Source organism: Jatropha curcas, chromosome 3 (genome assembly GCF_041381405.1).
Source record: "Jatropha curcas cultivar XTBG-Jc1 chromosome 3, XTBG_Jcur_1.0, whole genome shotgun sequence".
NCBI classification, from domain to species: Eukaryota; Viridiplantae; Streptophyta; class Magnoliopsida; order Malpighiales; family Euphorbiaceae; genus Jatropha; species Jatropha curcas.
Genome location: NC_143153.1, coordinates 6,032,129 through 6,054,635, shown reverse-complemented (window position 1 = coordinate 6,054,635; position 22,507 = coordinate 6,032,129). Strand labels below are relative to the sequence as shown.

General features: G+C 32.4%; 3 protein-coding genes across 3 annotated transcripts; 1 reads left to right on the top strand and 2 right to left on the bottom strand.

The window, feature by feature from the left end:
• Nucleotides 1–9,631: 9,631 nt before the first annotated feature.
• LOC105641547 (uncharacterized) lies at nucleotides 9,632–10,505 on the top strand. Its single transcript, XM_012226133.4, has one exon. It carries the CDS (start codon nucleotides 9,724–9,726, stop codon nucleotides 10,342–10,344), a length of 621 nt encoding a protein of 206 aa, XP_012081523.1. The 5' UTR covers nucleotides 9,632–9,723; the 3' UTR covers nucleotides 10,345–10,505.
• Nucleotides 10,506–10,791: 286 nt separating this feature from the next.
• OBE1 (potyvirus VPg interacting protein (DUF1423)) lies at nucleotides 10,792–14,496 on the bottom strand. The gene is made up of 3 exons (XM_012226042.4): nucleotides 14,279–14,496; nucleotides 12,270–13,430; nucleotides 10,792–11,531 (listed from the first exon to the last, which is right to left on the bottom strand). The coding sequence occupies exons 2-3, from the start codon at nucleotides 13,405–13,407 to the stop codon at nucleotides 10,909–10,911; spliced, it is 1,761 nt and encodes a 586-aa protein (XP_012081432.1). The 5' UTR covers nucleotides 13,408–13,430; nucleotides 14,279–14,496; the 3' UTR covers nucleotides 10,792–10,908.
• A 1,152-nt stretch (nucleotides 14,497–15,648) lies between these two features.
• On the bottom strand, nucleotides 15,649–22,132 carry HSP89.1 (HEAT SHOCK PROTEIN 89.1). The gene is made up of 20 exons (XM_012226044.4): nucleotides 21,876–22,132; nucleotides 21,034–21,234; nucleotides 20,866–20,939; nucleotides 20,045–20,170; nucleotides 19,852–19,945; nucleotides 19,652–19,735; nucleotides 19,396–19,539; nucleotides 19,187–19,300; nucleotides 18,861–18,920; nucleotides 18,688–18,762; nucleotides 18,489–18,593; nucleotides 18,073–18,213; nucleotides 17,885–17,977; nucleotides 17,658–17,735; nucleotides 17,244–17,498; nucleotides 17,036–17,138; nucleotides 16,638–16,812; nucleotides 16,461–16,566; nucleotides 16,180–16,269; nucleotides 15,649–15,990 (listed from the first exon to the last, which is right to left on the bottom strand). The coding sequence occupies exons 1-20, from the start codon at nucleotides 21,987–21,989 to the stop codon at nucleotides 15,805–15,807; spliced, it is 2,418 nt and encodes an 805-aa protein (XP_012081434.1). The 5' UTR covers nucleotides 21,990–22,132; the 3' UTR covers nucleotides 15,649–15,804.
• Nucleotides 22,133–22,507: the final 375 nt, after the last annotated feature.

Below are 22,507 nucleotides of genomic sequence, written 5' to 3'. Positions count from 1 at the left end.
CATGTAATTTATTTCCTCTATAGACAAAAACACACGCACAGACACATATATTTATATTTATATTTTCATTTCACTACTCCTTTATATCGAAAGTGGAGCGATAAAAATTATAGATTAAATCAAATTCGGATCGGATTTTATTTAAAAAATAGAAAACATAAGCTTAATTTTAAAAATAAATAAATGAAGCATATTATGTACAAGTCAAGTTTTAATTTTAAAATTCATATTCGCTTTAAGTGGATCAAATTTTAGCCACTCCATTTAGATTGAATTCGGTTGGATATTCAACGAGACGGATAAAATTATTTTTAACAACATAAACAAATATGGCCCACCTTAATGGAAATTCATGTCTCTTTTCAAATTTGGTAAGTATAGCTTTAGATTAGACTTGTTCATCCCCGGGCTACATTCAATTTGTAAAAAAAAAAAAAAAAAATGTGGGTCTAATGGAACAAATATTCAAAAATTTTGACATTTTGCATGCTCAAACCTAACTCATATCTTTGTCATAAATTAGAAGGTCAAAACATTTAATTAATCATATATTATCAATTTTCACTCTTAAAATAATCACATTTGACAGAATGGATAGATTTGTTTGGACAAAAGTATACAAAATTGACAAAATTAACTATAATTGAAATTTAGATACTAGATAAAGAGTTAACACCTTTTACTTTTATAGTTAGTAATTAATTTTTTATGTTTTAAGGTTTTCTGAGGTAAAATTGTAAAATTTTTGAAGATAATTATCTTTTTTTATTATAACGACTGTGATATATTTGATTCCATACATTGAATATATGTAAGTCTTGTTCTATATGTATATATTTAGGTTGTGTTCAACAACAATATTTTTCAGTAGCTTTTAGCGTTTTGACCGGTCAAAATGTTAAATATTATTTTTTTATAGTATTCGATAACATAGTGTTTGAAGTGGTTTTTAGAGGTTAAAGTAGTATTTTATAAAAAGTTAACCATGTAACATTTAGCTTTTAGTGTTTTATGAAAAATTACTTAAATAGCTAACAGCTAAACCTTACTAAAATACCTAACAATTATCAAAACAGTTAATTTTGCCGAACAGATTCTTATACTTGCGTGTATGCAATCTATTGATAGCATATTAACCATGTCTTATATTGCTAGGTCAAAGGAAGGTACCCTAACCCAATAAATTTTTGTTCTCTTCTACACAAGTCTTTTTGAATTAGAAATGTAGGACCATACTACATTCAATACAACTTCAATAATAGGAAGCTTTATGATTTCTCTCTTCTTATATATCTTTGCCTTTTTTTTCACTTCTAGTGAAGGGAACTGCCAAAAAGTACGTTGCTAAGTGCATCAATGAATGGGCCATATCAAGCAAAAACATTTACAAACTTCAATAATTAATCCCATCTAGTTGGACTTTAGACCCACCACCACTATCTATTTTGATCTCACCCCAAGGAAGATCTCATTTAATGAAGGTATTAGGGTATAATAATTATAATCCTCCTCTATTCGTTGCTTATTTTTTTCTTATTAAAATAATTATGTACCCCGAGGAGTGAGATGAGATGACAGAAATCTTTTCTCCCGTAACCGAAGGTTTCGAGTTCATGTCTTGGATATGAAGTTTTTTTAAACACTCAAAAATGAGCGTTTTATCTCACCTTGGTGGGCTTGCCGGTGCAAATCTGGATTGATCGGCCAGTGCACTTCGAATACCGGATGAATAATAATAATAATAATAATAATAATAATAATAATAATAATAAAACAATTATGTAAGGTCTAGAAAGCATTAGATTGTAGAATATCTATGTATGCTTTTTCCTACAAAGTTACCTTGCAATTTGACATTCTTAATCATTTGGTTGTTATTTTAAGAAAATCAACTTGGGGAGATAAATTAAACTATATAGCAAAGTATATGTCCTTCAAATAAAGGATAAGTATAGCAACCTATAAATTCCCTATAGCTATCAACTAATTAACTTAACCTTGCAAATAATTTTGACTTCTATAGTTCTTCAACTTTGTTCAAAAAGAAAAGAAAAAGAAACTTAAAAGCTAGGGTTTGTTTTTAGCTATTTCTTGAATAACGGTGAATGATTTCTTTAAGAAGTAGCATGCTTCTATTACCGCAATTTTTTTTAAATAGATGAAGAACTATCGAGATTTAAATTCTAAATATCGTATAACAGAAAATTGTTATTCAGTTACTGAATTATATAATTGAAAGCACTGAAAATTTGTTTTTATTCGAATAACATCGATAACTTAGTTTAAAAATACATTTTAAATCAATTTTAGAATATTTAATAATTTTAGAATTTTTATAATTTAAATATCATACACTCACTTTTATGTAGAAAAGTATAATAAATATATTTTAGATATTCCGTATGTTCTATTTATTTAGAAAAAAATTTCCTTTTTGGGTGTATTATTAATATAGGGAATTTTACTCTAAATAATAACTTTAGGATGCAAGCCAAGTTAAAAAGACTAGAATATCCTTGGAGTGTATGTGTTTATTTAAGATTAAGCACAACGATAAAGAAAAATGGTAGACACAATTATTCTCAGAATTTAATGTACGCATGTTTCAAGGGACAAGTTATCTACTGACTTGTTCATTACCTTTTATAGTAATAGTGGTTGTTTATATAAATTTGGCCACAAAATTAAAATTCTGATATTAAAAGTCAAAATAATTGTCATATAAATGTAAAGTTAGCCCTTGTTTATATCTTTGATGAATACATGCCCACTTTTATTCTTATAAGTTTGGCCACAACTGTTAACATCCGGAACGAATATATGTTAAGCTTAGTTCATGTTTTATTTTTAAAAGTGCATGTATGTTTTGATTATTGAAAAAGGAGAGAAATTAGAGTTAATAAGCCACTTAGTAGCCTTTCATTTTAGTAGCTGTGCACTTTTTCAATGGTTTTTCTTTCTCTATGTTAGTTAACAGTTGTGAATTTCTGTAAGCCACTTTATGACTTTTTTGTTATTAGTCTTGCACTTCTATTGTGACCTTATTATTATTAGTTGTGCACTTTTTCAATAGTTATCATTTTTTGTGTTAGGCAATGTTTGTAAACTTCTGTAAGTCACTTTGTGTCTTTTTATTATTAGTCGTGCACTTCTATAAGTCATTTTGTGGCATTGTTATTATTAGTTGTGCACTTTTTTGAATAATTTTTTTTTTTGTGTTAATAACGTTTGTGAACTTCTATAAGCCACTTTATGGCCATTTTATTATTAATCGTGCACTTCTGTAAGTTATTTTGTGGCCTTGTTATTATTAGTTATGCATTTTTTCAATAGTTATTGTTTTCTGTGTTAGGTAACATTTGTGAACTTATGTAAGCCACTTTGTGACTTTTTTTATTATAGTTATAAATTTTTTTATGCCATTTTGTGACCTTGTTATTATTAATTGTGTACTTTTTCAATAGTTATTATTTTCTGTGTTAGGTAACGGGTGTGAACTTTTGTTCACTTAGTGGCCTTTTTATTATCACTAATTGTGCACTTTTAAAAATACAATATTTTGTCTTTTTTTTTTTCAAACCATTGTAATTTTTGTACTTTTTTGTAAGACACTTTGTGACGTTGTAACAATAGCAGTTGTGAACTTTTGTAAGCCATTTTATGGCTTTGTTATTGTTAGTTGTACACTTTCAATCGGCGGGCCTTGGCTTAGTTTTAGAGGTTAGTTACACATCTATCTCACTTGTAACTACCTCTGACATACGCTTTCAGACTATTTTTATTAACCCGAATCCGGGGAAGGGTCCGTGGACAGCACTGTGGATGGAGTACCGGTAACTTAACTCGAATGCAGGAACGAAAAACTTTGCATAAATGTGTAATAGCTATTGTTTTTTGTGTTAGGTAACAGTTGTCAACTTCTGTTAGTCATTTTGTGGTCTTTTGTTATTATGAATTGTGCACTTTTAAAAATGCAGTACTTAGTATTTTGTGGCCTTCTGTGTTAGGACACATATTATGTAAAACGTCTCCATTGTAATAAAGTGTAATAGAGTTAATAAAGAAGGTTGAAGTGACATCCCAAATGACCTAGTTGATAAGTGAGTTTTCTACCCGTTTGTGTACCGGAATTTAATATTCATAATTAGATTATAAATTAGGATTAGGACTTGTTCTTCATTCATGAATTTTCTGATTTTAACGTGAATATTTTTTCTTTAATTAGAGTGATTGAAAAAAAATAAATTTAATATAATAGGTGGAAATTCTATTTTAATTAATTTTTTTTAGAAAAAAAAGCTCTCCCACGTTGGTTTTTTTATTTTTTCAATTACAATATTAGACGGTGGACTTTTTGTAGTATTGGCGCGAAAGGCGAAAGAATCCTTCCAGATCGGCGCTTCGATTCCTCGGGAGTAGTGTGAGAGTGGGACCCAAAGACAACTTGATCTGACAAATTAGGTTCCACATCGACGACTTATTTATTTTATTTTTATTTTTAAAAAATATGAGAAGCCACCAGAGACCAACACGTCATCGACGTCATAAAAATGGGACCCACTCTAGTAGTGTCCCCTTATAACCGCGTGGCATACAGCCAAATCAGGAGAGGAGAGGCTGCGGCTGAGGCTGAGGAGCCGACAGACAAACCCATCACTGCACTGCGCGACAGATACTTACTTCCCTTCTACAAATTACCATATTGCCCTTATCACTTTTTATTTCTTATAACTATCTTGTCCTTCTTTTTGTTTCATCATTTGCCTATTTTTTTATAACATTATTTAATCCTTTAGGGTGAGAGCTACAATTTTAATTTTATTTCAAAAATAAAAAATTAGAAAGTGAAGGGTTTGTATAAAAATATTAATTAGTGAATGGGAAGGGCAATGTGAGCATATGGTGGGGAAAGAGAGATGAAAAAGATTCCCCTAAGTCTCCCTACAAATCATTTATCGCAGCTTGTTTTTATTATATGATTTTTATATTAATTATTTAAGCCTTTACCTTTTTTTAATGCTAAAGAAAGATGTCATAACACTAGCAGTCTTAACAGCATCTCCTTTTAAGAGTAACGATGATAAATTTTTTTAAAAAAACACATGATTCTTTTTTTTTTTAGTTTAATTTATTTTTTGCCATTTATTTGAGAAATTTTTATTCCTTTATTTTTGTTATTGACCTAAACAAAATTATAAAATTTTCATCAAATTCTAATTTCTTAAATTAAGTTATATTTTAATCTGCATAACTTGAAGGTTATGTTATGAAGTAAATTCTGAAAATAAATCTGAATTGTAAACTTTAGGAAAAAAATTTATTATATATCAAATGATCTTATTAAAGGCGAATTACCAAAAAAAAAAAAAGCCTGATTTATTGCTTTTCTTTTCAAATTTGACCAATATTTTAATTTTATCAATCAATACCCTGTATTTATTTATTTTTATCAATTTTGGCATCCATTTAGAGTTAGATTGAGTGATACAGTTCTAAAAGCGAAGAAATTTACTTGGCAAACCTTAGGGTCACTGATGGTGCCAGTTTCTTGTTAAAAGTTAATCAAGAGTCTGTTAATTGTAAATTCTTACCAAATCATTTTAAGCATGCAATGAGATGGGAAGGAGATTGCTCATCCAAATAAGCAACAAACTGACAGATTTTAAAATGAAAGCTGTAATTGATAAGGAAAAATAAGTTTAAAGTAGTTACGGATAAAATTAAAAATATCGACTAAATTTGCCAAAAACATTAAAGTTGAAGCTTTTTTCAGTAATTTAACCTTTGTTAAACTCAAACGTATATGATAGAGACTATAACCATTAAAAATCATCTAAAAATTAAATAAAGAAAATTTTTTTGCATTAAAACTTAAAATAAAACAAAGAATCAGTTAAATTAGCAGAAGTGAACAATATTCTCAAGCTAAGTTTATGTATAAGATTAGAGGTGTAAGCATTAGAAAGCTTTATCTGAATACCCTCGTCCGCCCGACTGAGAAAATACACATGCAAATAAAATAAAATAAAATTTATACATGCAACATGAAACTACATGACCTTATGAGTCAATAATTTAAAAAAAGTTCAAATAAGTGAATTTATTTGAGTTAGAGAACATGCATAAAATTATTGGTTGGACATTAGTGTGTTTCTAGAAAAATAATTGGCTGTCTCTGATTTAGTAATGTTGAGAGAATGTTGAAGCTGAAACCAACAAGAAAACAAAGATTTCTGATCTAATTTTGCTTAAAACAATTTTAGTAATCTAATCTAATCTATTATGTTTTTAGGAAAGCAAGCAGTGAGTTTGAAAATGATGTCTGTTTGGTTATCTATTTACCTAATTAGTTAATTTTGTTGTACAATTATATCTTTAAATGAAAGACTAAATATTATGTGCTAGAATATGATAATCATCACTTAAATACACATATTTAGTGAAATGAAATCATAAAACTACCATACTGGACAAGCTTTTTGAAAATACACTATTTAGTCTCTAATGTGTGCTTCCGTCAACAGTTCAGTTATTCCGTACACTTTTTTATACTTTTTTTTTTTTTTTTGTTAAAATAGGTTTGTTTTTTTATGAGGCTTAGTGAGGATACTTTTAACTTTTCATAAACTATTTTAACAAAAAGTTTAAAAATGTGAACGGAAAGAATATTTCGTTCACAGAAGTAAATATCAAGAATGAAATGGTGTATTTTTAAAAAAAGTAAAGATGAAGTAATAAATTTTGATATAATATAGAAACGTAATTTTAATTTTTCTTCATGAATTTACGAACACTTATGCGATATTTGGATAAGATGAGAGAAGGTTTATAAAAATAAGGTAGGGTAATTTAAGATATGGTAGAGCAAAGTGATGGAGTTTTTTATTATGTTTGAAAGGATCATTAAGAAGGTTTAGCAATGTTATGTTGTTTCATTTAGAGGTATCAGAAATGTTAGAAAGAAAAGAAAAGTGTAATGGGAGGAGTTGGTAGCAAGTAGAAGATGAGACATCTAAGAAGCAAAGATGGGGTCACAATCACATCTCTTTACCTAACAACTTTTCCTTTCAAACAACTCCTCTCACTCACCCTCACCTTCTTCTTTGATGTTGACTACTACACTTTATCATATATTTTTTCTACATCATACTATGCAATTATTATTAAATCATGTAAATTTTCTGCTCTTTATATATTATTTGCATGTGTTCTGATTAATCTCTTTTTATCCCATATTTTATAAGAAGTGAAAAATTTTGAATTTAAATTTTTTATATCGTAAAATATATATTTAACGAAAGATTAACATACATTTTGTTTGGTGATATAAGTGAAGTCGACTACTCTTTTGCTACATAACCACAATAATATTTTGGTCCATTTAACATTCAATGAGTAAAAAATAAATAAACAAAAACTTATATTTATAATAAGTTTGAGAAATTAAACCATTTCTTCAAGTTTACATCTATATATCTATCTATTAAGGTTATAAATCAATTACACATTTTTCCCCTAATGATGGGATTCTCTAACAAGCTTACTTAGAAGATTTCATAATAAAATTAACACTTTTGATTAGTTAATGGAAAAAATAATCATGTAACATTTTCTTATTTGCAAAATTATCTCAATATTAACCATATATTCAAACTAAATTGGTAATTTTTGTTATTTTAATGGGTTAATTGTTCGAGGTTTGAACTTATTGTGATCTTATATTTTTATATAAAATTCAATATTATTATATCAAAAATCATATTAATATTTTTTCTTTTAATTGTTATATTCGATAAATATTTTTTTTTTCAAACTAATCTATAGTTTAGTTCTTTAGCAAAATTTGGGATGAATCAATACAAAAAATCATTTCAGTTCTAAAAGTAAATTTATAAGAAAAATAAAAGGGATTTTAGATTTGAATTTAAAAATTGAATTGAAAAAATTTGACCTAAATTAGTAAGGTTGGTGTAGCAATCACTTGGGGAGATGGAAATCAATAAACTACAAAAAGAAAAAGGTTGGCATTAGGATCTTACAATCTTCTATTTGTGTCCTGAGCCACTAAACAACAATCTTCTGGTCAAGCATGCAAGACTCCTACATCCATAGGATTTGATATATATTCTATTTTGTCCTTCATTGGGTGCATGATGTGATAAAAAAAAAAAAAAATAACAATAATTAATTTTTTAGCAAAAAATAAAATAGTATTCTAAAGACTAAAAACTTGAGAAGCCTTTCCAACTTCCAATGGTCCTTATCTCTTGGAATCACAGAACAAGGCATAGCCCTTTCCCTATTATCCACCAAAGAACAAATACATCCACATACATAATTGAGTTTTGGTTATTATACATATCTAATCAGAAAAGGAAAACATGTTACCATGTTCAATTTTTCATATATGCAGTTAGTTACTTTTTTTAAAAAAAATCACCTTTTAGTATTATTTTTTTTCCATTTTTTTTCCTAAAAATATATTTATATATTTATTTATTTATGTCAATTTTCATTTTTGGATTTACATAATGTATAAACCCACTAAAAAAAATCAATAAATTGATATATTTCATTTTTTTTATTTGAGTTTGGAGGAAAAAAAACATATTCTTAGATTACGATAAATTAACATGTCTCTTTTTATGTTTAAACGCTAACTCAATTATCATATAATCACCTCGTTCTGTTCAAAATGAACTTTATTTCCACTAGATGGCAAATAAAATGACGATATTAACTCTTCATAATTGACAAAATCTTCGCTTCTCCTCGTCAATTTCTCTCTTTCGAAATGCAAATTCTATTTCTCCTTCAAAAAAAGGACTTCGATTCCTATATATAAGAACAAGGTAGATATTATAAGACTATATCAGAGATCTGTTTCGAACCCATACTTGTTTATCAAAATTATGGATGTGGTAACTAATAGTGTATAATGTGATGTTTCAAAGTATATACTATTTGTAAATGATAGTGTCTTAATCAATGAGACTAGAGAAGTTATGGAGAAGCACTCTTGAGAGCAGGGGGATTAGGTTAAGCAAAAGTAAGATAAAATACATTTATTGGGATTTTGACCTCAACAAGAAGTGAAGTTGAGGTGAGATCTAATAGTGTTAAAATCCTTAAATACAGAATCAACTTAGATGGTCTAATGTGAAATATCAAAAAAAATGAGATATTGTAATGCTTCACATGATTTCATTTTGTAAAATACAGTAATATTGTGAAGAATTCACGTGAAAGCTCAGCACCAATTATAGTACTATTCTTCCTAGTTGATTCTTGAAATGCAAATGGTTCAAAAATGGCAAAGAAATATACTGTCTGTTAGGCAATGTTTGGATGAAAGAATTCAAACAATCAATTGATTTAGCCTAATTTTATGGTTTGGTTGGTGATATAGAATGTAATAAATGATAAAGCGCGATCTTCAAATCCTTATTTCAAATTAAGATTTTGATGAGTTCTATGAATTTCAAAAATCCTCAATCCAAACAAGACATTAGATAATAAAGAAAAAATGGGAAACACCACCTTCACAACTTCCTCATCATGCACAAAGAACCCACCAACTAACCTTATAAGAACAAAATGCATGTAACCATCTCAAGAGCACAAGATATTAAAGAAAAACTTAAATTGTAGATATAAATCTTACAATGGATCTCCTTTCAGTTTATATCTGTAGTTAGAACTGAAAAACCAAATAACTCCAAAATGGCTCTTTGGTTCCTCATTCTCCTTCCATTCTTATTTATCAAAGAATCGGAATCCGCTCATCCAATCAACCAGACAGACCTGCAATTAGCCATAGATGACATGAGAGCATCATCTTACTATGGATTTGTAATCCTCCTCAAGATTCTGGACAGCACGCCAAATTCACTCCATGACGGCGAAATAACATTCTTGATGCCAAGTGATAAAGAACTGTCTAAAGTTTCTCTAAGATTAGACTACTTAGAAGACTTCATTCAAAGTCATTCAATTCCAAGAGCATTATTGCTTAGTCACCTGTTACATTTTCCAGATGGAACTTTAGTTCCTTCAAGTATTCCCAACAGGTTGCTTAGAATTTCCAATGGAGGAAGATCAGGTCTGTATGTGAATAATGCAAGAGTCGTCACTCCAAACGTCTGTCTCAATTCTCTGATAAGATGTCATGGAATCAGCACCGCCATGACGTTTGATTCTGTTAACTCTTCTTTTGTTAAGCAAGGCAAGGATGATGATCAAAGGCAAGGTAAGGATAATCAAAGGCCTGCAGATTCTGGAAAACACCACAAGAAAGGAAAATCTTTGCCTGTTCATTTCTTGAAGAGCCCTGCCCCACAATAAACCTCAAAATGTAGCATGCTTCAATTCCAGATTATGAACTTTATCCGGTTTAAGCAATAAGTAAAATAATTGAGTAGCAAAATCCTGTCATTTTTTCTGTTAGTTGAATAGAGAAATCTGTGAAACATACTATAGCATATATTTAAAAGAAAATTACAGCAGCAGTACTTGCACTTAATCTCCAATAAATCATTTTATCAACACAGAAGTCCTGGAAAAAGAAAAGAGAGCATAGAAATCGCACCATCATATACACAAGCTCCTACACTATGTTTGCACAGACATCACGCAGTTGTACATTCACAGAGGACCGTTGAATTTAAGTAAGCAAAAACTGCAAATGCATAATACATCTTTATGCAGAAAGGCTATATCGAAAAAAAGAACCACTTACCGCTTAATATCAGCTTTCTAATTGCTAATGCCTACAAATAGTGAAGCTGTGAGTTAAAAGTTCAACAACGAAATGAAACAACTAGCATTTCATTCACATTTGTTCACAAAGAGAGTCACATTCCTAATCGCATAATTAATTTAATATATAACAAATCAGAAAGCAGTTCCTCAAGGATTTGTCCTGAAATGATGGCGATCATTTGGCTGCAATTCTGACTTAGGGGGGCCATTGTAGCCATTAAGCAAGTCATGAATTTTGGAATAGGTCAACACTTGAGAAGGGTCACCACCACCACTGCTTTGTGATGCTCGTGAACTCTCCTGCAGCTTAATCTTCTCAAATAGATACTGTTTTTCTGCTTCTGCTTCACTTAAACGAAGTTTGAGGTAGCTGCTGGCATATTCTTCCTCTGATTTGTCAGTCTTAGCAAGAGCAATCCTCTGCAGCCTCTCAGCTTCTCTTTTTGCCTCATTGGCCTTAAGCTGGAACATATCAGCCTCTGCCTGCTTAAGCCTCACAATTCTCTCCAGCTCTTCTATCTGTACCTTCTTCTTTTGCCTGTCTAGTTGTAGTTCTGCAACTTCCTTGTCCTTCTCCTCCAGTTCACGGTCACAAGCTTCAAGGGCCATGCGCGCTTTCTTAAACATTCTCATCTTCTCATCAGCCACCATCTCCATCTTCCTTATGGCCTCTTGCACCACATCAGCAATTCGGTTGCATGCGTCCTGTGGAGCTATTAGCCTACCACCCTCCCCATTTTCCAAGCTCTTTGGAGAGTCAACCTCAAGTTCTTCAAAAACAAGAAATGGTAAATCAAAATAAATAATCAAAATAAATACTTTTTAATTTGCATGATTTATATTTCTGCTGGATTTAAATAAATAATCCAATAATTCAGCAGCATTCCTTTAGGTATTGCCTGCCCGTTCAGTTAAATAATAAAAACTGATATGCAAAGTTGTAGTAAAGATCATATCAAAAGATGAAATAAAGCAAAATGCAGCACAAAATGCAGAGTTGAAATCAAACTTCAACAAGCTTAGAGAATGGTTCAGGCACATAATACAATCAACTTCACCAATTTTGAATCAAGGATGCAATAACAGCGTGAAAATTAAATGCAACCACACTGACTCTAGAAACTAACACAAAACAAGCAAATTGGGTTCTCATGAAAATGAGAAACTAAATTACATAGCGATTGTAAGAGCTACCCTCACAAACCATAAAGCCCCTTCCACATAATTAGACAATGCAGAAGCACCCTTCCACATGTGAAACTTTATTCCTCCATTTACAATAAAGTAATTCTAATCCTGAAATTTGTAGACCACAGGAGAAAAGGGGGAAAAATGAAAAATAGAAGTGGACCATAAAACTCATATTAATTTGATAAACAAGTCAGTGAAAATAAGACAAAAAGCAGTGAAAAAACTCTATCACCAACTAATATCAATTAGAAACAAGCATTCAGCCAATGTGCACAAACTATAGCCCTTGTACTCATGTGCTAATCATAAATATGTACCTTGGAAAAACATCAGAATTACTCTGCAGGCAGTTGACTCTGCAAGCCCACTCTTCATTTTATCAATAAGCTCCTCACATTTCCAAAAAAGTTTCCTGCCTCTACTATCTTCACTTCCTCGGAAGATTCTACTCACAAAATCAAGTTCTCTCATTAGAGCCTCTCGGTCCCATGCTGGTGCACAATGTTGGAAAACATCTTTCACCCACCCTAGGAGTTCAGATGTTCGATTGCATGCACGACATCGAAAAAGCATTTCAGTTGGACCAGGTCCACTCTTTACAGATGGGCCCATACAAATTTGTCCATCCCGGATAGCACAATCTGTATGAGTCCAATGAGAACACAAATCGCAGCCGATCCAACGACAAGTATTGACTTCAAAATCAAACTTGTTACAGATAACGCACATGCACAGATTACAAAAACCATTTCTTTTGGTACATATTTCACAAGTACAATCATCAGCTGGAAGTTGATTTTGGCATGCTATATTTCTGCATCTTTTGAAAACGAAGACCTCAATGAGGGATGTTTGCGAAAGACTAATGCTTGGATGCAAAAATGCTTGAATTCCAGTATTAATTGAAACAAGGATTTCAAGTTGTACTCTATGCGCTCTAATTAATGTCTTTGCTGTCAAATCAGATCTACTCTGAACAAGCTTCTGCAACATTAAAAATTCCTCCCTATGATGAGAACCACCATTTCCTTCAAGAATAACTCGAAGTCCATGCTTCAGTTCTTCTAGAAGCTCATCAGGCAAACGATGCATCTTTTCAGAAATGACATCAACCCGTTCTCTTGCTATGTCACGAAGAGATATCTTATCAGCACTAGAAACACGGCGAATGACAGACTGTTCAGGACAATCATTCTCTGTTTTCCCATTCTCCATCTTCTTTGCCATAACAGCATCAGCAGTAGGCCAAGTTTCTCTAGAACTAGCACTCTCAGTAGGGGACTCACGAATATTATCTGAGTTTGATCTCGGTTCCTGGGGATCAGGAGACAAGCGAGGATCTGAGGAAACTAGGGACAAGGATGTTTGAAGTCCTCCTTGGCGGGGTTGTTGTCGCGGAGGCAACATCTTGGATGAAGGCTGGTGGTGTATGTTAGAACCAGATGATGTACCCATCAAATCAACCTATATTGCTTAACCTGTCACGGCAAAATATGGAACTCAATAATCATTACTATACCACTACCACCCAAAAAAAAAAGGTACAGATTCCACAGAAATAGAAAATTAATAAACAAAAAAGAAAAGAGTCAGAATAATCTACTCCAAAAGAATAAGTAAATTTTCAAACCACAAAACAATAAATATATGTTCCATCCAATCATACACACACAAACACATCAATTTAACGAAATTGATTGTTATGATCCTTTTCAAGTATATTAGTTTATCTTTGTTTGCAAATTGTTCAAGATGCTCATAATTTACTAGAGAACATTAACGGCGATCATTTTCATATCCCAAACGCATAATTCAACTAAAATTCCGGGTTTAAACCTCACAAACATAAGGAGACTAGATCAGCTACTAATACATATCAACACAAACATTAGCGCGCACACACATACAAAAGAAAAAAATTCTAACCATGTAGCAGTAAAAGCAAAATCAATCGAAGTATACATAAGAGAACACTTGAAAGATCAGAAGTTACTAAATTTATAGCAAGGGTAGATCAGACATAGACTAAAATATAAGTACACAAAAGCACAGGAGATCTGTTTGGTTACTAAGAAAATACAAGGAAAAATAAAATAAAATTTTGCTTGAATCTCAAGAGCTTTTCCAAAAATTAACAATCAAAACCAGAGAAGATCTAACAAAGATCAGATAGATAAATTTAGCAATATGTACACATTACTTAAAACCGACAATAGTAAAATATCAAAAAAAAAAAAACATTTCTTCAAATTTTCCAGTATTTTCTCAGCAAACAAACAGAAGTCAGAAGCAAAAGGAGATAAAGAAAAAGATAGAGAGAGGTGACCTGAGAAATTCAAGCTGAGGAAGATGGATCGATGAAGCAGAAAGAGAAAGAAGAAGGAAATGGAATAATTGTTCAATTTTGCGCAGACAGAGGAGGACTTCTGACCATTTTGCCCCTAGGCGTGGAGACTGAAGAAGAGATCAAAACCCAGAAACAACCGCGACTCTACCAGGGACAAAGCTGGACAAAAAGGATTGTAAGAAGAGGGTTGAGTACGTTTTCGAAAATTTTCCTTTTTTAAAAAATATTTTCATAGCCGAAACTACCGGCTCAGCCGGTAATGTTATCTATGTTGACCGGCGAAGCGCGTTTACGTGTCTGTGGATTTGGGAACGTTGTCCAATAGCTGACCTGTCAAACGTAAGGATGTAGTGTTGGGGTCAAAACTGGGTCTACAAGTACAAATTACGAACGGAATAATTTGACTTTGTATGTAAAATGGTTTTTCACCATTTGGGTTTGGGTATGGAGTTTAATAATTCTAACACTAGCAATTAAGCGTATTAACCGGGATAATTATAATTATAGGGTTCGTAATCCCATAAATGATTTCTTAATTATATTATTTACATAATATCTGTTTTTTTATCCAAAGTTATAAGGGAGAGAGAGAGGAAAAGATGGAAAGAGTGAGACTGAACTCCATGAATGTTTCCGACTTCATTCCCACTCAATACATGAATTTACCCCTTGTATATTTTGTCAAAAACCTTTTACATTCCACAAATTTCATCAAAAATCTTTTTGCATTCTAATTTTTACTTTTATTTATTAAACACTTCAATTTAAAAAATTCATTTCAATTTATTATTTTTCATCTTTTATTTCTTTCCGATCTAAATAAATTGGCAAATTTCAGCCTTCTTAATAATATACTAAGCTTTTATTTGTGTGAATACTTTTTATAAAATTACTTCGATTAAACATTTAATAGATAATAAAAAAATATAAAATTATTGTTTTAAATATTACATTAATTATATATCAAATTAATATTGATAAATAATTATAATACACTTTTTTTTTCACTAAATACAAACAAATTAAGCTTAATGTAAATGACGACCTAACCCGACGACAAAAACTAAGGCCTTTTTAAGCATATGATGTGATCCCCAACCCCATCACCCTTTAATGGGCATAAAATTACAGCATTATAATATCAAGCTTAACACTTTATGAGACTTTGATATTCTCTTTCCAATTGGAATTGTTAAATCTTAAGAAAACAAATTTACAAAACAAACACACAATTCAGTTTTGCTTCAAGGCTCAGACGACAATAAATTAGTCTTGCAAAATGGGCAAAGGAAATTGGAGAGAGCAGAATAAAAGGGAAGACTTAAAAAAAAAAAAAAAAAAAAAAAGAAGAAAAGGAACAAGCGTTCTGCAATATAGGAAAGTTTGGAAATTGATTCCCAATTTGTTATACATTTATGGACTAAGCCCTAAATCTATTCCTCAATCTTATATATGCGTTTGAAAACATGGAAATGAAGAAACAAAATTGTGAACTCTCATCATCTTCACTTGCGACTACCAGCTTCAACTGGCTCAACCACCTCAGCTTCTAATGTCTCAGAATTTTGTTGTGGTTGTGGTTGTGGTTGAGAATATGCTTCGTACTGCATCTGAGGAGTTGACCATTTCCCTGAAATAGCCATGCCCATCAAATCATATATCTTCCCACCAAGCTCTGCTGGATTCTCAGGCTGCATTAATCAAAGGATAAGTAAGACCGTGATGAACGAGGCAAAGTTCAAGCTCTTATCATGGTCACTTTTATTACTCGCATGGCTAAACTCTAGAAAGAGAATCAAGATTCAATTTGACATTTTTTTCCCCCTCTTTTTTTCTTTGCCGCCTTTTAATTATTAAAAGGCAATAAAATTAACACTTACCGTAAACCCACTGGAGACTAGAGCAGCATCATAAAGAAGATCGATAGCCTTCAAGGCTTCTTCATCATCTGGATTGACCCTGCATGCCTCCTGGAAGCAATTAAAAGGCAAAGTAAAAGATTCAGAAGAGGTCCTTCTCACATGCACAAACAGAGAGTTCAGCCAATCACCATTTCAGAGCCCGTGAAGTATTGACGGCGTGCATGTGCCTGTGTGTATGCGTGTGCATGTGTATGTGCATGAGAGAGAGAGAGAGAGAGAGAGAGAGGGAGGAATAATACATTTAAGTTCTTAATAATGGTATGTTCAGGATTGATCTCAAACACCCTTCTGCCTCTCATGAATTCCAGGTTAGATGTGTCACCCACGGTCTGTGACTTCATTAGCCTAAAAGAAATTCCATCATGTCAACAGATTGTAAATTTCAACAACCTCATGAGCAACAAAAGTTACTTTACCTTTCCATGTTGGCAGACCAGCCAAATTTCCCAGATACAAGAACACAAGGTGACGAGCTCAGGCGGTTTGAGATTTGTACACTGGCAACCTTGTCACCCAAATGCTTCTTAATCCAATCACAAGTTTGGCCAAACTCTTGCTTCATTACCTTCTCTTTTTCTTCATTTTTATCACCTGAAGTGTCAAACATTTTAAATCATACCGCCATCAATGAAGATCAATTATGGAGAAAAACTTCCCTTTCAAGTCTGGTACAAGGTCCATATCACAAAAACTAGCAAACTAAGATTCAACACCAGAACCAACTATAAAGCAACTGATGCAGGGGTGACTGGGAGTAACAGGCAATAAATCCAATAGTAAAAGTTAAATTTTGATAAAATGTATAAGAACTAACCTAAATCCAAGTCTTCCTTGCTGATATCTACAAAATTCTTCTCCTTGTATGACTTCAGGCTCTGGATGGCAACCTCATCGATAGGATCAACTAGGAACAGCACCTACAGAAGTAAATACCAACATGGCATTCATGCATTATTACATGAGGATATAGGATAATAATCAATTAAAAGTTCTTAGATTTTCCAACAAGGCATTTCACATACTTCAAGATCCTTCTCAACAAGTCTCTCTAAGAATGGTGTGTTCTTGGCACTAGTCACACTATCAGAAGCAATGTAATAGATATGCTTCTGATCAGGTTTCATGTTCTCTACATACTCATCCAAGCTTATCATCTCCTCTTCACTCTGGGAAGAGAAGAATCGAAGCAGTGGTGCAATGCGCTTGTGGTTCTCATGATCCTCAATGCAACCCAATTTCAAGTACTTGCCATAGTTATCCCAGAATCTCTCATAATCCTGCAACAGAAGTACAACAGTTATTGTACGGAAAAGGGGGGTGGACTGAAGGAGGAAAAGAAAAACAAAAATCCTCTTATCAGAAAGTCTTTAAGAGTGGGGAATCAAGGTTTCTCATCAAGTAAAGCTGGTGAACTCCATGAAATGACAAGGACATACTTCTCTGTTCTCACTCATGGATATTCCCAAAATCATGTCAAAGGCCTTCCTAACCAAGCGTTTCCGCATGATCCGTACCTTCAATGAAAACAAAAAAACAAATCATTAGAAAGCCATGATTTAAAAAAAAAAAAAAAAAAGAAAGAAAAGAAAAGAACAAAGAAGAAAATCAGTTATGTAGCATCTCATTGGCTACAAGATAACAAATACACGCTGGACATACGTACAATGCGACTTTCTTGAAGAATCTCACGTGAAACATTGAGAGGAAGGTCATTTGAGTCCACAACACCTTTCACAAAGCTCAGATATCGAGGGAACTAATCAACCAAAAATGGAAGATGTGAGCATAAGCAAGTTCATATATGGTCTCTCTCTTCATTTTTTTTTTTCCCCAATGAAAAAGTTTGCTTACCAGCTCTCCATCAAAATCATCTGAAATGAACACTCTCTTCACATAGAGTCTGATGTTTTTCGTCTTAGGATTAACTATGTCATCCTTTCCTGTTGGGGCGATGGATGGCACATAGAGTACAGACCTGAACTCCACCTCACCCTGTAATACAAACCATCAACAGCTCAGGAAAGCAAACTACATGTAATCAGTAGTAGAAGTCGGTCAGCAAATATATCAAAGGACATTGAAAGGTGTCCTTTTCCTCGCTCCCCTATCTATCAACTTCAGGTCATCAAATTTTCCTTGGTTCTTACCCTAAGATAATTACCACCCTTCCTACAAGTAGAAGAAAGCAAGATCCCTCGTACTGAAGAGATTACCTTTAATCAAAGAAACTGCTAAATGTTTATCAGTGAAGAAGTTAAAACCGTTACCTCCGTTGTGAAATGTGAGGATGCCAAAGGCTCCAAGTATTCATTAAAGGTTTTCTTGTAAAACTCATTGTATTCCTCTGTAGATACTTCCTTAGGGTTGCGAAGCTGCACATACCAAAGAATGATGTCGAACCCTTTGCCAAAAGGATGGTGTTTAAGTTTCACCATCAACATCCAAATATTTAGATTTTTAACTCACCCACAATGGTTGAGTCTCATTAGTTAGTTCCCAGTCCCAGTATCTCTCAACAACAGTTTTTGTTTTCTTCTTCTTCTGTAACAACAAGAGCAGAACAAGTAATCACAATTCAAAAGAAGCTAACATCTAAATTTCAAAGGATCATAAAATGATTAGTAATACATGCAAAATACCTCAGTTGTGCTATCTTGTTCTTCCTTTTTGTCTTCAGCTGGCTCCTCATCCACCTCAACCTGTAAAAGACCAAGATATAACAGAGCAATGACAAACATAAGTTTATTATTGTGAAATGGCAAAGATTCAAAACATTGACAATTCCCAAAGTCAAGTGACTACTTTAAATATAGAGTAGTAAAAGTTTGTATTGTCGTGACTAGGTGGATGTAATCTCAGCCTCAATTGGAACATAAGTACCACACCTGCAATTTCAGGCTGCAATTCACTCTGGATAACAGCTTCTTTTTTTTTTTTTTCCTTTTCTTCTTTATTAAAAAATTACCTCTTTAGTGTATCCTTTTTCCTGCCAGGTGTATATTGGGAATGAAACGAACTGGGAATAATTTTTCACAAGCTTCTGAATTCGCTCTGGATTTGCAAAACCCTTGTCATCATGCTGAAAGTACAAAAAATAAAAAATAAAACAAAGAAGGTGAGGTTTGAAATTTAAGTGAGGGAAAAACACCAAACATCAAAATAAAGTAGCTAAACCTTAAGATACAATGTAAGGCGGGTTCCTCTTGGAATCAGCTTCTCTGGGTCCGTCTCTTCTCTAATGGTATAGGAGCTAGCATTGGCCTCACCTTCCCATACATATTGTCTATCAGATTTTGGGCTTTTTGTGGAGACAACCACCTTCAAATAACAAGATGTCAGTCAAAAGGAGTACGAAATTACTAACTGAGAGATTGATGCGATAGTAACTAGTAAACAAGACAATGCTGTCAATTTTCAGTTGACTTCATACTCGGTCTGAAACCAAGAAAGCTGAATAAAAGCCCACACCAAATTGACCAATTAAATTGTTATCAGCACCAGCATCCTTGCTATCCTGTCACAATATATAACCACTTCAAGTCCATAAAACAACTCAAACCAAAATTTAAAAAAAAAAAAAAAAAAAGAAACTCCAATCAATAAATTTCGAGTTCAAGGCGTTTTTTTGACCTTCAACGCCTTCAAAAATTTTGCAGTTCCACTCTGTGCAATAGTTCCAAGGCAATCAATCAGTTCTTGCCGAGTCATACCAATGCCAGTATCACTGCATGACAGGACAGTGCGTTAGAACACCTTAATGGGAATGAAGATCAATAGCTAAAAAAAATAAAATAAACAAAAAATTGGACTTAATACAGCTTACGTGATGGTAACAATCCCATCATCTTTATCAGTTTGAATGCGGATGTCAAGATCAGCAGCATCCTTCAAAAGCCCTGGCTCAGTAACACCTAGAAATCGCAGCTTGTCCAATGCATCACTTGCATTACTGTGGATGTAAACATATAAACTCAAATTAGATGAAGAAAAAAAGGGGAAATTATGATCTCTCTTTTATGTAGCTTGAAGCTCCACTATAAGCAAACAATTACAGGTGTCACTGTCTGTTAAATCAATTAAAAAGTTGTTATAACAAAAAAAAAAAAAAAATAACAAACAGACATGGTCACGGATATACAGTATGTTCTCAGATTCTACATAGACATCAACCTTACCATTACTATTTCGCTGCCAAAGTGAGAAAACCAATGGTTCACACAATCCAAAACAGCATAAACGGAATCTGGTACTCGGCCTAATGTCACAGCATCAAATACAAAACATATAATTTTATGAAAACAACAAAAATTACATTAATAACTTTTTGCAGCGTTTATATACATAGTTTGTTCTTTTCATGACAGAAATCATTTAAGAAATGGCATCTAGCATTGAACATACAACATTGAACATACAAACTGGAGAACATTAAGATGTGATTCATCTGTTGCTTTATAAATTGACCTTCGCTCAACTGGTTGTGATTTTGAAGCTATAACCACATTGATACAAAGAGAAAAAAAAATCCAAATTATATGTCAATTTCAGATATTGATAATCTACACCAGCCACAAGAAATGTTTCATGAATGGAGAGCATAAAATCTTCCATGAATGGCGAAATGAAATAAAGATCAGAACATGCCTAATAAGCTCCCGAAGAAACACCTCTTTGTTGCTGTATAAACTATTAACAATCAAGTCCATGAGCCGACTAACCTGTCAACAGTAATGAATAAAAAGTAGCAAATTAAAACCATTTGATTCACTCAATAGAAAATGAATTAAATCTGCTGTTAGATTATCGTCATACCTCAGCTTGATATTCATATTTTTCACCCACTGGCGGTGGGTAAGATGATGCATCGGATTCTGCTGCAGTGGACTCATATCGATAACCCAAAAACAAACCATGTTTCAGGTTCAAATGAGTTGAAGAGCCCGCTTTATTTGGTATCAGATTCCTGGGGGTTAACACCGAGTACCATCTAGCTCTATTATCTCCATCTACAGCCTGCTCAAAGACCAAGACAGAAGATAAATTAAGTAGCTTTTTAATTCAAGTAAAAGGTAAGATAATAAACAGAACAAAATAGACATTCAGAAGAAGGATTTTATGTCTTAATAAACACAACAATATAAAAGCAATGTGTCAATTCAAGATCAAAAGAAGAGAAAAATTGTACAACAGCATAATTTTCCCAAGTGAAAAGAAAATCAAATTCGCAAATTTACATTGCCTAAATTCATTATATATATATATATATATAAACTATCTGGCAATTGATAATCGATTATACCCCCAGAATTAGAAAGTCAGCTCATTGAAAAGTTCAGGAACAATTCAACAAAAGTAATTATATAAATCCCAAATTATTTAAACAAACAAAAGTAATTATGTAAATCCCAAATTATTTAAACATATGAGCATCACAAATTACCGGTACACAAACAACTATTACCCCATTTGAGATCAACTAAACCTAGAACTACCTACTAATCAATAACAACAATTCAAAATATATATCAGTATTATAATCCGCACTCCGCTTCAGACAACGAGTACATTTAAAAAAGGAACAAACGAGGATTCAGAGGCGATAAATGAAACATAATAAGCGAATAATAGAAGTGGTAGCGAGTTGGAAAGTTTACCGAATCGGCCAAGTGAGAAGGACAGGAGAGCGGGGCCGCAGCTGCGCTTCTCCGGTAATTTGGGCCACCGGAGCGAAGGATAGCAGAAACGGAGCGTTTAGACAGCCTATGCATGATTGAGAAGCTTGAGAGAGAACAGAGAAGTGAACTCAGGGAATAGCCAACAAGAACTAGTTGTGATAGCCAGCAAGAACGAGCTGTGATGGGTTTATAGTAGGGTTTTGGGAAGCTTCTGGAGGCCGTGGAAAATAGAGAGAAAAGTAAACAGAGACACGAGAGTATAAGAAGCCACGTGTAAACACGTCTAAACCATTAAAAATACCCAAACATTGTAGATACTTTTAATTATATTCTAAATTCAATTTTCCTCTTTTAATATTCTAAATATTAATTTTAGTTATCGTAGCACTCTAATTTCAAATTTAATTTAATTTAATATATAAAATATTATTTTCATTGGATTTATACTCTTCTTATGGTTAGATTAATTAAAAATTCACTGACCAACAACGTTTTAACTAATATTCATTAGGAATTTAAATTCATAAAAAGCTAAGTAAAGTAATAAATTTTAGTTAGTTATAAATATAAAATATTAGTTTAAATTTTTGTTTTGCCATTTTTTAAATATG